This window comes from Emys orbicularis, chromosome 9 (assembly GCF_028017835.1).
Source record: "Emys orbicularis isolate rEmyOrb1 chromosome 9, rEmyOrb1.hap1, whole genome shotgun sequence".
Classification (NCBI taxonomy): Eukaryota; Metazoa; Chordata; order Testudines; family Emydidae; genus Emys; species Emys orbicularis.
This window is the reverse complement of record NC_088691.1, coordinates 58057323-58073473: the sequence shown is the minus strand read 5'-3', so window position 1 is coordinate 58073473 and position 16151 is coordinate 58057323. Positions and strand designations below refer to the sequence as shown.

The 16151-nt window shown below is 42.0% G+C and overlaps 1 protein-coding gene across 1 annotated transcript in view; it reads left to right on the top strand.

Annotated features, from left to right (window-relative positions):
* The window catches only part of IWS1 (interacts with SUPT6H, CTD assembly factor 1), a 28728-nt gene that overhangs the window by 11251 nt on the left and 1326 nt on the right, over positions 1-16151 (top strand). Inside the window, exons 3-13 of the mRNA XM_065410695.1 lie at positions 858-2001; positions 3751-3946; positions 4195-4252; positions 4856-4956; positions 6295-6445; positions 8223-8305; positions 9300-9429; positions 10987-11104; positions 12090-12201; positions 13229-13285; positions 13519-13630. Of these exons, the coding sequence (XP_065266767.1) occupies positions 858-2001; positions 3751-3946; positions 4195-4252; positions 4856-4956; positions 6295-6445; positions 8223-8305; positions 9300-9429; positions 10987-11104; positions 12090-12201; positions 13229-13285; positions 13519-13630 (2262 nt within the window). The remainder of the gene's footprint in view (positions 1-857; positions 2002-3750; positions 3947-4194; positions 4253-4855; positions 4957-6294; positions 6446-8222; positions 8306-9299; positions 9430-10986; positions 11105-12089; positions 12202-13228; positions 13286-13518; positions 13631-16151) is intronic.

Genomic DNA, 16151 nt, shown 5'->3' with positions numbered 1-16151 from the left:
GGCCGCCTTTGTACATTCTAAGGGCTTGTCTACACTTACCAAGGGTTTGAAGCGCGATGATCAATGCATCAGCGGTTGATTTAGTGTGTCTAGACATGCTAAATCGACCGCCAATTGCTCTCCCATTGACTCCTGTATGCCACCTGAATGAGAAGCGCAAGGGGAGTCAACGGGAGAGCGTCTCCAGTTGACATTGCGTAGTGTGGATCTCACGGTAAATAGATCTAAGTACGTCGACTTCAGCTATGTTATTCGCGTAGCTGAAGTTGCGTAACTTAGATCAATCTCCCCCCATAGTGTAGACCAGGCCTAAAGAACAAGGCACAAACCCATTTTTTTCCCCTTTGCAATATGTTATAAAGAATAACAGTAGCTGTACATGTTATTTTAGTATGGAATATATTCCATACTAAAATAACACAATCCCTTCTTTGGGAGTTTACAATCTTAAGGCCAAGATTTTCAACAGTAATTAGTGATTTTTGGATGGCTCAGTATTTGGGAGCCCAAACTGAAACACCTTACGAGCCTGATTTTCTGAAAGTGCTGTCTGTGCATCCTCTGACAATCAGGCCTCTTAAGGTGTCTCAGGCTTGGTATTCAAAGTCACTATTTTTGTAAATCTTGGCCTAAATAGATGATTGGACAGTAAAGCGGACAGAATTCTCATGGGGATCTTCTTTTAATGTTTTCATCATTTTGAATAATTTGATGATGGAGCGCTGTGATATAATAGTCTGTTTATTTCTGTGTTTAAAATATTTTCAGATTGCCACACTTAAGCAAATGGAAAGTTATTCTTTGTGTTACTGTGCTTCTTAACTTACAGTTTGTCTGGGATTGTTTTTCTTTTCCAGAATGAACAAAGTGATGGAGAAGATGATGGCCAAACTAGAGGCCATCACATGACAGACTCTGAAAATGAAGACACCCCAAGGCAAAAAGATAGTGATTCTGAAAATGAGGACCCTCCGAATCACAATGCCAGTGATTCAGAAAATGAAGGGGCTCATGGGGACAAAGACAGTGATTCTGATATTGAGGACCATCCAATTCATCATATAAGTGACTCTGAAAATGAGGATGCCTTAAATCACCATGCAAGTGACTCGGAAAATGAAGAACCTCAGAAAGTTCACAATAGCGATTCTGAAAATGAGGATCCCCATAAGAATCTGCATAGTGAGTCGGAAAATGAGGAACATCAAAAAGGTCATGCTAGTGACTCTGAAAATGAGGAGCCTTTAAAACATGCAGCTAGTGACTCTGAAAATGAGGAGCTCTCGAAACATGCAGCCAGCGATTCCGAAAATGAGGAGCCCCCGAAACATGCAGCCAGCGATTCTGAAAATGAGGAGTCCCCGAAACATGCAGCCAGCGATTCCGATAATGAGGAGCCCCCGAAACATGTAGCCAGCGATTCCGAAAATGAGGAGCCCCCGAAACATGTAGCCAGCGATTCTGAAAATGAGGAGCCCCCGAAACAGGCAGCCAGCGATTCCGAAAATGAGGAGCCCCCGAAACATGTAGCCAGCGATTCTGAAAATGAGGAGCCCCCGAAACAGGCAGCCAGCGATTCCGAAAATGAGGAGCCCCCGAAACAGGCAGCCAGCGATTCCGAAAATGAGGAGCCCTCGAAACATGCAGCCAGTGACTCTGAAAATGAGGAGCCCCAAAAAGTTCATGCTAGTGACTCTGAGAACGAAGAGCCTCAGAAACATCCTGCAAGTGACTCTGAGATCGAAGATGTTCCCAGACACAAACAAAAAATAGAGTCTGATGACAGTGACGGAGGGAATGGGAAAGAGGCAATGCAGAATGACTCTCGGCATTCAGATAGCGAGCAGGCAGGAGAAGGATTTCATGCGTCTGACAGTGAGGAGGATGGTCCTAAGAGACGGAAAATAACAGACAGCGATGAAGACGAGGAGAGAGATGAGGACAAGGCAGTCAAGAGGAAAGCAGCAGTCTTTTCTGACAGCGAGGATGATGAGAAAACACGTAAGGAAATACTAACTATACGAGAAACAGTTGTGTAATGGATAACTAGCTCTTTCTCCAAGGATCAAATTTCGGTTTAAATAATAATTTAAACTGATAAGTTGTGGCTACATATCTTGGAGAAGGAGGGTATACACTAAATGCTTCCAAACCGTTTGCTGGAAAAGTTCATTCTATCACATTTGCTTTTCCCACCTCTTTATTAACTATACTTCATTGCTTGAAATCCCCAGATAAGAGAAGTTCAGCCTACTATTGTTGTTAACAGTGTGAACTTACTCAGATGTCTTTTGAATATTTATTTTCAGTGTCCATTTTTCCCATAGGAATTCGATGTAGCTAACTTCCTGGGGTTGATAGTGCCCTGTCTTCAGATTGGTCTCTTTGGAAACCCTGTTCTATGTAGGAGCAGTTGCTAGGTGGCAGCAACTCTTTTTCTTGATGTATGTAGCCTGCTAATCTATGAACCACTAAGCAGTATCCCAGCTGATATTTTTTCATACACTTCAAGAATGATTCTATCCTGAAATGTGGCTTTGTAAAAACAGCACCTTCTTACCAAAACAGTCTGCTCCCTATATGTATTTAGAATTGTATTCAATTATTGCCTAAAACAAGTTTTTACTGCCATCTATTTGGGAGTGACAGTGAATCAGGGAATGAACACGAGTAAGTACTTCTGTAGTGAGTTCCCATATGGTAGTGAATAGTGAGGTTCGCCTCAAATGAAAAGAGATGCGTCCCAATAGCAGTGTGAATGTCCACAGTATGAACTTCAATTCTTATATATTTTTCAGATATTCCCACAGTTGCCTTAGTAATTGCCTGGCAAACTAACTTGTATTACCCCCTGCGGAGTTGTTACAGCTATAGGAGAATGAGGTAGATTCCATAATGGCTTGTGCTTCAACAGGAGAACTGTTGATTACGTTCCTGAAACAGAATTTTTATTGTTGGTGTTACACGAGCGAGAGAGAATCCAACTTGACTTCTAGACTCCAAACTGAGTGATCAAGACTTGCAGAAATAAAAATGTTTCCTTGAAAATTAAGTAGCTTTCACATAGGATTAAATGAGAGACCATAAATATGAAACTCCACACAGTAGTTTTTAGATAACTGCACTCAAAAGGAATGTTTGCTAAAAATTGTACTGTTCTCTTAATTTTTATTTCTAATTTACAAGTAACACAAGTTTATTAGAACTTATAAGAGATTAGAGAAAAGTTTTTTCGTTTTTTTTGCAATGTGTTCACTCCATGCATTTGACAGCACTTTGAATAAAGTCACTTTCACTGTTATCCTTCTATAGACAGTTTCTCCTCTTTTTCATACAATGGGAGAGAGAAACAAAATTTTGAAAATAGGAAAATGATGGTAAAACTACAAAAATTGTCAGTGGGGCTCTAGGTTAAGTGTAGCATCTAAAATCACTTTAATTTATTTATTGAATTGGCTAGATTTCAAGATGACAATCTCCCTTTAGAGAAGACATGCAGGAGAGTATAAATAATTTTTAGTGAAGGCTATGTTTTAAAAATTAGTGTCAGTGGTGACATGGTTAGGAATGCCACTGTATCTGTACAAAAAATCTCTGCTAAGAGATTGCTGTCAAAAAAGAATTGGGCAGTTTCCATTTCTCTCCCTTGTCTTGTAGTTTTTCTTGCCACAACGTAGCTAGTTGGGAGGACCACTTGTAATTGAGCCAACTTAGTCACTGTGTGTCCTGTAATATGTTCCCGTGTGTTAGAAGCTGCAAAGAAAGGGCGCATCATCTCAGATGTGGAAGAATCTGATAGCGATGCATCAGAGAAATCTGACAAAAGAAAGAAGAATGCTGTAGCATCAGATAGTGAGGAAGAGGAGGAGAGCAAGGACAGCGCCGGAAAGAAAAAAGAAGAGAAGGATCTTTTTGGGAGTGACAGTGAATCAGGAAATGAACAAGAGTAAGTATGTTTCTTTCTAAATGTGAATTCCTATATGGTAATGAACAGTGAGGTTTGCCTCAAATGAAAAGGGATGAGTCCCAATAACAGTATGAATGTCCACAGGAAGAACACGTTAGTTCTTTGTATGTTTCAGATATTCCCACAATTACATTAGTAATTGCCCAGCAAACATTGTTATAGTCATTGTCATATTATTCTTGGGTTATCTGTTAGAAATGGAAAATATAAGTATATTACTTTTGCAGGAACCTGATTGCAGATATATTTGGTGAGTCTGGTGATGAAGAGGAGGAGGAATTTACAGTAAGTATGTAAACCACTGGACAATGGATCTGGTTCAGTTTTGTTATTATTAACTTGTATTTTAGGAGCCCCAGTCATGGACCAGACCCCATTGTGCTAGGTGCTGCATAAATAGAACAAAAAGACAGTCCTTGCCTGAAGGAGTTTACAATCTTAAGTATAAGCCAAGAGTCATCAGGTGGATACAGATAGACCAATGGGGGAGCACAAAGAAACAATGAGACAGCATTGGCCAGCATGATAGCTAACCATTGTTTTAGAAGCTTGTCTGTATGTAGTGTTAATCCAGAACAGCTGTTCCACTTTAAATTCACACTTTACTTTATTCCGGAATAACTTTCATGTGTAGACAAGCCCTGAGTCTGTGTCAGATTCATTGAGGCAATTCATGAATTAGATGGTCTTGTCAGCCCTTGCTGTTTGGAGAGTACTGTCTGTGTAAGAATCCTTGTTGTAGATGAGAAAAGTGTTGGCCTGGGTTTAGAGAATAGCATGAAGAAGAGAACAGTAAAAAGATAGTGCATGTATTGTGTAAATTGAGAAGATGTGAGTAAATATACAAAAATAACTCCCCATATTGACTTGCACTGTCTGTACCACCAGGGTTTTAACCAGGAGGATTTGGAAGAAGAGAAAGCTGAGGCAGAGATGAAAGAGACAGCAGATGATTCAGACTCTGATGATAACATCAAAAGAGGGAAACAGTAAGTCCATGTGAAGACATGGCAAGGAGTTAATTTTATTTTCTCTCAGACAACTATATATCCCCCTTCCCACCATCCAGCACATGATTTCATGTGACAGGGATCCTCAGAGGCTGAGTGGGCTGCCCGCTGGCTTAGAAAGGCAAGGGACCATATTCAAGTAACATGTTCTGCCACTGGGCCACCAAATCAGCTCCTCTTTCTTTTCCCTTTCTAACCTGGTTTTGTCAGTGACTTCTGAGCCCATAGCAAACCACCTGTGCTGTTCCTGAGGATAATAATTCCCCATCAGAAGCTGAGTGAAACTGACATCTAATCGGTTCATTCTCTATTTTTGATGGCCCACTGGTGAAGTGCTACATGTAGGAACAGTGGCGGCATAGGTGTGATATTCTACTAGTGCAGGTGATGAGGTGTGGAAGGATATACAGTCAGTACGTTTCCTCTTCCTTCCTATGCTTTTGCATTTTGCTCCTCTAGTAACAGAGCAGCACATCTGTGTTGCAGCTGCTTCAGCATAGAGCCTTTCCCCTACAAGTACAGCAAAGTGAAATGGATCCTTGTCAGTTTCATACTGCTGCTATGGGCAGGTGAGCAAAATGGGATTTATTTCCAGACTATAAACCAGTGCATAGGATAAGGATCTACTACACACATCTCTCCAATGTAGCCTTTCCACAATTCACAGGAATCCAGTTCTATATCACTTACGTTAGTTCAGTCCTGGGCATCTTCTGATCAAAAGTGGCCAATAGAGCTGTGAAGTGCCTTGGGAAGGCTGACACAAATGTGTAGTAGGGGCTAAGTTAAGTTTCCTACTTTCACTTGTATTCTTAGCAGATTTGAACTCTGGACTTTGTATGTGTATGTTCTTTTGTAGATTTTGTCTATGTTGGATGGCTTACCACTCACAATCTTTGTTTACCCATCCTGTGAGAAACCCTGTTAAATGTAACCTCACCAAGTTCACAAACCCATAGAATACAGTACAATTTTTATAATATCTCCTTTCCTTGGGAGTTTGAGAGAGAAATATGCATAAGCTTAGTGGAAAACTGTATTTCAGAAGAACAAAGCTAGTCCAGTTTTGACAAAGATTTCTGTGAGACCATGGAAATCACTTAGCCTCTTTCTTGGCCAGTTTTTCACACTGTCTAATAGGGATATTGTTTACCTCACAAGGATGTAATGAGGCTTGCTCAGTGTTTATAGAGCACTTGGAGATCTTTGGATGGATTGCATTATAAAAGTGTGCAAAAGCCATTACCTGCAGAGAGAAAAATGAAAGGGGGAAGATTCCTTATCAGACTTTCAGTAAACTCTTTTCCTGCATTTCAGTATGGACTTCATGTCAGATTTTGAGATGATGCTACAAAGGAAGAAGAGCATGAGTGGCAAGCGCAGACGAAACCGTGATGGTGGGACATTTATTAGTGATGCAGATGATGTAGTCAGTGCTATGATTGTTAAAATGAATGAAGCTGCAGAGGTGAGTTTTCTCATGTGCCAGGAATATTGGTTAAGTTCCCTTTTTGCTCACTGGGAAAGTAATTGTTTTCAGCATAATATAAGACACAATCTTGTGTTCAGTTGTAGTACACCGCGAATAGCTGAAAATTTCAAATATCCAAATACTTTACTATTGCATCAAATAATCCTTTCACTTATCTGAATTTCAAAGTTTTCTGCTGTTGAAAATGAGAATAAAACTGGTGCTTATGGTCTAAACTTTGTTAAACCAGTTATTTCTAGAGTTTTATATATTTACTTGTTTTTTTATGTCCGCTACCTTGGATACTCAGAATGTATTTCTCAAGTTTCAATCAATGTTAATTTTATTATAACATTACTTGAATATATAGCACCATTTGTGTGTTTGCTCTTCTAGACAAGCTTCTTGGGATTGAAACTTCTTTAGATTACGTACAGCATTGCTAATAACAGCACACCATGGTAGATGATGGCAAGACAACAGTATTATGGGAAAGGAACAACTGATGGCAGAGCGTCCTTTCTCAAGGAAAGCAGATTATGCATATTTAGTGTATTTTTGTTGCCTTTTTTGGCTCTGAGTATCTATGTAAGATCATACTCTAGGGAGAGTATGTAGTGTAGAAGTTGTAAAGGTAACCCAAATAAGTTTTAGGGAAGGAATTAAGTCGTTTGAAGCATGAGAAGGAGCAGACCTTTCCAGGCTTACAAGATAGTGGAAAAGGCAGGGAATCGCATTGAGAAAGTGAGACTGAAAGAAACAGGAAGTGCAGACATTGTGAGAGGGAAAAGTATGGGAGATGAGAAATGAAATGTAGAAGAAAACTGTGTAGCGCCTTGATGGTAAGGACAAGATGCCAGTGAAGTGTCTCAAATGGAGTGATAAGGTTGGAACACTGGGAAAAAAGAAAGATTTTCAGTTCCAGCATGTTGGATAGTCTTGAGAGTAGGAGGTGGGAAAGGAAGTTGTTGTACTAGTCAACATGAGGTGATCAAGGCACAGGTCTGTTGACTGTAATGGGATTTCTTTGCATCTGTAAAGTCAGGCCCTTGCCACAAGTCTTTTTATGATCAAAGCCTTTGATAATAAGCCCTTTGGAACTGGGACCACATCTTTCTATTTGTTTTTTGAAGTACCCAAGCACATATCTGGGTGGTGGTAAATTAGTAATATAATGTGTTGTGCTTTGCCCAAAACTTCTAGGTTAAATTAGCTCTTAGCATGCATTTTACATACAACGCATGTGTTGTCTTATGTTTTCTGTGGCCTTGATACTTACATTATATGTATGTGTATATATATATATATATTTTGAGTAGGATTTTTTGTGTCTTTTATTAAATAGCTCTATAGATTGGCTACCCATGTATAATATGCAGAACTTTTTACAAAACTCTAAATTAGGTTCTGGAATTACAATAGAACTGAAGTAGAAAAAGTGATTAATTTTACTGGGAATTTCCCCTTTCACATTTACCATCTTTTAAGGAAAACGTTGACTGACCAAGTTTGAGACTCCTTAGAGAAATCTTTCTTTAAAGCAGGTTTTAGGGCCACATGAAGGCAAGAGTTGCTTCACAACTGGAGTTTGGGTACTTCTCAATTAGTGAATTGTCCTCCTTCAAGGGTTAATATCGTTTCCCAGATAGCCATTCTACTGCAAGAGAAGACAGATCATTTTGCTATGACTGTCTGAAGAGTTGGGGTTTATTGCTACTCTACTCTTCTTTTGAAAGAATTATTTTGAAATTCTTTCTTCATGAACTCCCCACAGGAAGATAGACAGCTGAATACACAGAAGAAACCAGCACTAAAAAAGCTAACTTTGCTACCAACTGTAGTTATGCACCTTAAAAAGTAAGTGTTTGATTCTCCCTATTACTTACTCTCCTGGGGGAATATTGGGAAGGCTACATATATTAACCCTCTGGTGATGCTGAGTGTGTGCTAAAAAAATCCGATTCCTTTTCTGTTCTAGCTACAACGTGCTGGAGTTTAGGTGGCTTCTCAGAAAGATAATTAAAAAGAAAAAAGATCCCTTATCTCGAAATGAGTTAAAATGTGTTGCCATGCTGAGGATACAATGTATAGAAACCACATGCTGTGAAGTAATGGCTGCCTGGCTTTCCCCTATTTAATCTATGCTGAGATGCTTGATAGCTTTGATTTCTTTCAACAGTTTGAGTAGTTTTATAGATCTCAGTTGCTGTTTGGAACAAGTATTTCCTTTAGTTCTGTAGCTTATGTCAGGGATTCTCAACCTTTTTCTTTCTGAGGCCCCCCCAACATGCTGTTAAAAACTCCACAGCCCACCTGTGCCACAACAACTGTTTTTCTGCATATAAAAGCCAGGGCCAGTGTTAGGCAGCAGCAATTAGGGCAGTTGCCAGGGACCACACACCACAGGGGGCCCTGCAAAGCTTAGTTGCTCAGGCTTCAGCATCAGCCCCGGGTGGGAGGGCTCAGGGCCCTGGCCTTCAGCCCCGTATGGCGGGGCTTCATCTTTCTGCCATGGGCCCCAGCAAGTCTAATGCCAGCCTTGCTTGGCGGGCCCCCTGAAACTAGCTCGCGGCCTGCCCACTGGGCCCCGGACCCCAGTTGAGAACCACTGGCTTATGTCATAAGTTTTGGAGTAAGAGGAGATTGAAGGGGTCACTTTCCCTGTATTCGGGAGCCACTATAGAGTAATGTCTGTTGTGGAGAAACTAAGAGCAAGGCCCAAGTCTTGTAAGTGGATGTGTCTGTGCAGCAAGAGGAGTAGGTGTTTTTTAGAACTTGCATTCACCAGTTCTCTGAAGTGGGACATAGCTGTTCCTGAAACTCTGACCTTCCTTTATTCTAAACTTTCCAGACAGGACCTTAAGGAAACTTTCATTGACAGTGGTGTGATGTCGGCCATCAAAGAGTGGCTTTCCCCTCTTCCAGATCGGAGTCTACCAGCACTAAAGATACGTGAGGAGCTCTTGAAGATCCTGCAAGAGGTTAGAAGCTGGTGCCTAGCTGTTTGCCTTGGTCTGACTTGCATCCTGCATGCTGAATCTGTTCATTAGTGATGAGTAAGGCTATGTTTTAGTCACGGGTATTTTTAGTAAAAGTCATGGACAGTAAACAAAAATTAATGGCTCGTGACCTGTCAATGACTTGTACTATATACCCCTGACTAAAACTTGGATGCTCTGGGGCAGGGGGTGGCCCGGGGGCACCCCGGGTGCTCTGGGGCACACGGCCCAGGACCCCTACTGCTGCTGGGGGGGAGGGCTCGCAGGCTCCCTACCCGGAGCCGTGGGGCTCCTGGAAGTGGCCAGCATGTCCCTGCAGCCCCTAGTCAGAAGCACGGCCGGGGGGGCTCCGTGTGCTGTCACCGCCCCGACCACTCATTCCACAGCTGCCATTGGCTGGGAACCGCGGCCAGTGGGAGCTGTGGGGGCAATGCCTGCAGGCGGAGGCAGCACACAGAGCCGCCTGGCTGGCCGCGCCTCTGCCTAGGAGCTGAGGGAGGGACATGTCACCACTTTTGGGGAGCCCCCCGAGGTAAGCGCCACCCCAAGCCCTCACTCCTTCACGTGCCCCCGCCCTGAACCCCCACACACACCCAAACTCCTGCTGCTGCTGGGGGGTGGGCGTACGGGCGCAGTAGCCCGAGACTGCCCCAGCAGTGATTGGTGCAGCTGGCCTGGGGGCTGCCTGAGCAGCTCAGGCGGGCCCCAGACCAGCCGCACCGGCTGCTCACTTCCCAGACCTCCGTGACAGACTTGCAGCCTTAAAGTGATGAGCCTTTATGAACTTTTTTAACCCAGAATGTACATTTCAGGAAATGGCATGTGCAGTTAGTAGTGAGATGCAGTATGGATGCTGCTATCAACTGACCATAGTGGTGAGGCATAGGGAGGAGCAAACTCTGAAACAAATGTTGAGTTTGCTTTAAGAGGCTTTTCCTATCTCATACAAATGTCGTCTGGCTGAACAAAGCTTGGGATGAGGGCAACTAGGAAACTTCAATTCTTTAATCCTGATCACTGTTTTAATTTTTCCCTTATTTACTCTATTAAACAAGTAATTATGCTAATCCCTGGCCATAAAACTGAAAGAAACAACCCACAGAGAGATCTTTTTGCCATTATCAACAAACTATTGCTTCAGAGCCAGATTAATACGATCGCGGGCACTTAACATAGGTAACTAATATAAGCAAAAGAGTATTTTCTTTTAGGAACTTTAGATCACTTTATATTTAAGAAACAAAGTTATAATTTGTAAGAAAAATTGTCAGGATAAGTGAACATGCCAAATGTCTAGAGAAAAAAGAACCACCACCTTTAATTGTTTAGCGGTAGACTGCAATTCCAGTACAGCTGTTTGATTAAAAAAGGTCTCTGGAGTGTTTTTATAGCTATGATGACAATAGCAAGTTAGTAACAAAATATATACTCTGCTTTCAGTTTTGTATGGCTAACTATTGGGCTTAGTTTTTATTAATATCTGGCACCAATAAGATCCGATGTCATTCATGGTTTACGGAGTATTTTTCTGTCCTCCAGCTGCCTAGTGTGAGCCAAGAGACCCTGAAGCACAGTGGAATTGGGCGAGCTGTAATGTACCTCTACAAGCACCCCAAGGAGTCAAGACCCAACAAGGACATGGCAGGGAAGCTAATCAGTATGTAAACCTCCCCCTACAACACCATGTCTGCTCACAGAGGTCTCATTTTAGCGTTTAACCTGTTTCTTCCACACACTGATTTTCTGTTCTATGTAGAGCAAATTGACCTGGTGATATAAGAGAATCTATATGATCATAGATGAATCTGTGTAACATTGCTTTACATGTTCAAATCTCTGACAAGACATTGTGTTACGTTTAGTTCTTTGTTTTTTTTATAAAAACGGAAGGACTGCAAGTTGTAGTCTGTATGGAGCACAACAGGTATACATTATCTTTAAGGCTACGATTTTGCCATGGTGGTCGCGGAAGTCACGGAATCCGTGACTTCCAAAGACCTCCGTGACTTCTGCTCCGGCAGCTGGGAGCTGCAGGGTCCCGCCGCCTCCTGCAGTGTCAAGGAGCTGTGAGACACCCCCACCATCTGAGGCAGCGGGCCTCCAAGCTACCATGGACAGCAGGACAGGGGGACCCTCGCAGCTCCCCGGCCAGCGGGGCAGGGGGACCTTCACAACTCTCAGCCACCTCACAGCTGCCAAGCCCCTTCCCATTTTATCATGGATATTTTAGTAAGTCTGGGACAGGTCACGATTTCCGTGAATATTTCTTTATTGCCCATGACCTGTCTGTGACTTTTACTAAAAATATCCATGACAAAATCTTAGCCTTAATTATCTGAAACCACATCTGCTATGACATGTTGTAATTCCTTGACACTCATGACACTAAATGCTTCTTCCAAAGCTCTACAGATGGGCAAGAACTCATTTTATAATCCAATAGGTTGGGTTTTAGAAGTCACCTAATTCTGACATATATGAGACACTAAAAGTGGTTAAAACCCTATTGGTTAAAAAGACAAGCAGCACAAACACTAGCCTTAAGCTGTTGCAAGTTGCATTTAGACCCATTGAAGTTCCCTGCAAGTAAAACGTATGTGCCCAGTGATACTCTTTCTGCATTGAAATGTTTCTTTTTACAGATGAATGGTCTCGACCCATCTTTGGCCTTACCTCAAACTACAAAGGAATGACAAGGGAGGAAAGGGAGCAGAGGGATTTGGAACAGATGCCTCAGCGAAGGCGATTGAGCAGGTAGGAGTTGCAAATATGGACAAACAAAGAATGTTGTGAATCTGAGACTCTGTTTAGGAAACCTGATCAATATGGTAGATCAGATAACTTGCTAATAAAGTGTTAGGGGAAACCTGCAGGCTTCCTCTAAGCAATCCTTTTCCCTTAGTAGATTGCTGTTGTCTTTACCCTTGTCTAATTTACAATGTGTTGCAAGATTTTCTACACTGGATAATGAACAGAGGTTTTCCTTTCTAAATTTGGGGCCCTCCTGATTGCTCTCTCAGCGTGAAGCCCCATGTGTGATGGTAGTCAAGTCGCTGTTATTTTAATCTATCCAGAAAATCTACTCCTTTTCTGAGACAAACAGACATGATAATTGTTCTGTTGCCGCTATCACAACCAGGAATCCCGTGCAGGTTAATTCCTTTAATGTGCTGCTATATAGCACTCTTTACTTGAAATTCACCCAGGTAGTTGCTCCGGTTCCTTGAGAGTAGCAGTGGTGTTGGTTATGCCTGCTCTCCATGATCTGGACTAAGTGCCAGCATGCCAAAGGATATAGTTGAAGCACTTAGTATTGGTAAATATTGCTATTCATAATCTTGGCTCTAAGAAGTTGAGTAATTGCTTCTTGCTTTGTCATCATCTGGCAGATGGGTCAGTCTAAGTCACAAGCCACCCTTGTTTTTGCATTTACTCTTGTTTATGGTTTTGGCCTCCTCCTTTGTTCTGCATACTTTTTGTATCTGTGAAACCTTTTTTTAAATAGACTTGGTCCCTTTTTATTTGGAGTGAATTTGCCCAAGAGTTATGGGGTATGCCCTTGTAGCACTCCTTTAGGTTGGTTTGTGTTCTATTTGAGCTGGTGGATCTTATTTTAATGTGGTGGGTTTTTATTTTATTGTGTAGTTCATAGATGCAGCTCCAGAGCAACATCAAATATTTTGAATATGTGGGGGAGAGGCTGCTGTGATAGGTGGTCTTTGTCCTATGGAGGAAACCCTGTATTTGTCTGCAGCTGTAACATTCTGCTTTGTCTGTACAGTTCTGGTGGTCAGACCCCTCGCAGAGACCTGGAGAAGGTGTTAACAGGAGAAGAAAAGTAAGTTCTCTTTTTTCGCAGCATCCTAGCAATGATGACAAGACTGTCTGTAGGCTCTTCACTGCAGCTGTTTGTTTTCTGTTTGTAATGGAAATGCAGATGCTTGAAGTGGTGGTGCTTTGTGTTTTTAAAGGTGTCAGAAAATACAGCTGATTGAAGGGATTGTATTGATTGTATATCTTTCTGTGTGAGAGTGATCTGTTTAACATACATACTTTCTTTTGTTCCCCCAGAGCTCTTAGACCTGGTGATCCTGGATTTTGTGCTCGTGCAAGGGTTCCAATGCCCTCCAACAAGGATTATGTGGTCAGACCCAAGTGGAATGTGGAAATGGAATCTTCCAGGGTAAGCCACAGAGCAAAGGGAAGAAATTGGTCTCTTATGCTGATCCTATATCTAGAAACTCTGTGGTTAAGACTGAGAATCAGTTGATCCTTTAATCACTGCTATATTATCTCAGGTGCCATTGGCTCTTGTGCACCACTTTACTGTTACGTCTATTGTAGTCTAAGGACCATAAGTCCTGCTCATAGGTGGACTCTATAAATCCTATTAAATGGTTCCTTATCTCATATAAGATCAAATGAAAATCAATAACTGACACAGAGGAACAAGCTATTTATATCCAGGTTAAGGCTCTGACTGAAAACCCATTGCTCTAGACCATCTTGGAGTCAAAGAAGTCTCTTATTATAACTCCTCAACCACTTCCAAGTTTTAGTATCATGGCCTTCCTGTTGGCTTTCCCAGAGTTGAGGAATCAAACACTTGGTAAGTATTAACATTCTGCCAGTAAATGTGGCCCATGCATTCCACCTTGGTTCATCCATTTATCTTGTACAGGTTAATTTGTAGAGATGTCAGTATCTTCATATGGCAAACCAAATGTAAGAGGAAGGAGAGATCATTAAATTCTGCTGTCATCATTTTTCCTTCCTTTCATTAATTGAGATGTTGTTTCTAGCCCGGGACTGTTAAAAAGGGTATTAGTCGCTTGGAAAAGCACAAGAGACGATTTGCTGAACAGAAACGACTCAGCAAAGTGCATCGGGCTATCAAATTCAGCATTGAAGGCAACAGGATGCCCCTGTAGCCCTGACACTCTGCCTTCCCCAAGTTTTAGAGGTATCTTTTAAGGGAGGTATGAACAGTGCATGTGCTTGAGTTGGCAGTCTGCACATCCAGTGGAAGTAGTGTGAATTCACTAACCTGCACATAGGCAGCTCGTCTCTTTTAATCTCTGTAATGTCTGTACTGTGACCTACAATTGTGCAAATTGATGCAGAAAATAATCTGATGTAGCACATAACTTCTGCCATGGTCCTGCCACTACAGCTTCCACATGCCCTGATGGCAGGTATTATTTAAAATACCCACCCACAAAAATATCTTTGGTAGGCATCTAAGTAAAAAGGAAGCCACCTTTGAGTAATCTGAGATGAGCAGGTGTAACGTTGTAAAACATGTTCATGTTTTAATTAGGGCCTCCAATTTAATTTAAACAATTACCTAGGAAATGACACAGAACAAGCATTCTTAGCCCTTAATTTAGTACCTCATTGTCACTTCATAATAACCTCTGTGGCTGAGTTTTTAGTAGTATGAACAAGATCTAAAAGAAGAAACCCTTCAACCCTTTTTGGCCTCGGAAGTTATTTGTGTTGCAAGGCCTTAAGGAGTAAGTGACAGTATAAGGCAAAAGAGTCTTCTGGGGACTGGAGGAAGGCTGATCCTCTGCTGAGAATCTTAGGTGGAGAGAGAACAAGTAGTAAATATTAACCAGAATTTCTTTTGACAACTTAGTTTCTATATTCCAGTTCTTTGAGCAGGGATGGCAGAAATTGATGGCTAGAAAGGATAGTGCAAATAATGCTGGAATATCCCTGCCACTCTTCAGCTTCATATTTCATTTTTTTTTTTAAATTATTGTAGAAAATAAATGAAAAAGCAGAGAAGCCCTGCATGTAATTCCAGTCAGGAATCCGTTTTCTCTCTGTATTGTGGATAGAATGTCTGTCTGGATCCAGGTGTTGGAGAGCTGCTACCCTACTAATAGTCCAAATCTGATAATGGACTGGTTACCATTTGGATTCTCAACAAGTAAAAGCTGAGCTTCTGAAGAGATGTTTCTATCAGATCTCCCAAACCCTTTTCTTTCCCTGAATCTCCATCATTTATTATTACTGCACGTTGTGTTGTGATACAGTCTGAATACTCATCTTTTCAAGGAAATATTGCTTATTGACTGAAAGGGCCCTGCTGTCTTTCTGTTGTACTGTTCTACAGAGCCTTTACAGTTTGTCTATGCAAAATAACTTACCTACTGCTGCATCCCAGCCTTCCGGTTGCAAATAGTCAAAATACAGAAATAAAATGCAAGCACACCTGTAATAGTAATACTCTGTGGCCAGTTTTTCTCAGGCATTTTTTCTCCTTTCCACTTACATTTCCCAGTAGTCTCCAGTCTTGTTGGTGCCTATTACAGTGACCTGTAGAATCACTTTCAGTTGACCAATTAACATCACCAAGTATGGTCGTGTCCTCACATCAGCCACCACCAGGAAACCTGCAGTTTATGAAGCTGTGATGAAATGTACTTATGGCACTAGATCAGCATTTCTCAAATGCGGCCACCAGGGGCTTTTCTTGTGGCCACAGCCTCCTGGGTGGTGGTTGGTGGGGGGCAAAGCAGTGGCCCCTCCCCCAGGGTCACCAGCAGGTTTGTTCCCAGCCCCCTTCTGGAGCCACAAATACTGTAGAAGCCAGGTGACCAGTGTGCGTTCTCCCCCCGTTCCTGGAGGTGGTGGGCTTGGGCTTTGGGCTTCAGCCCTGGGGTGGTGGTTGGTCAGCAGGCTCTGTCCCCCAG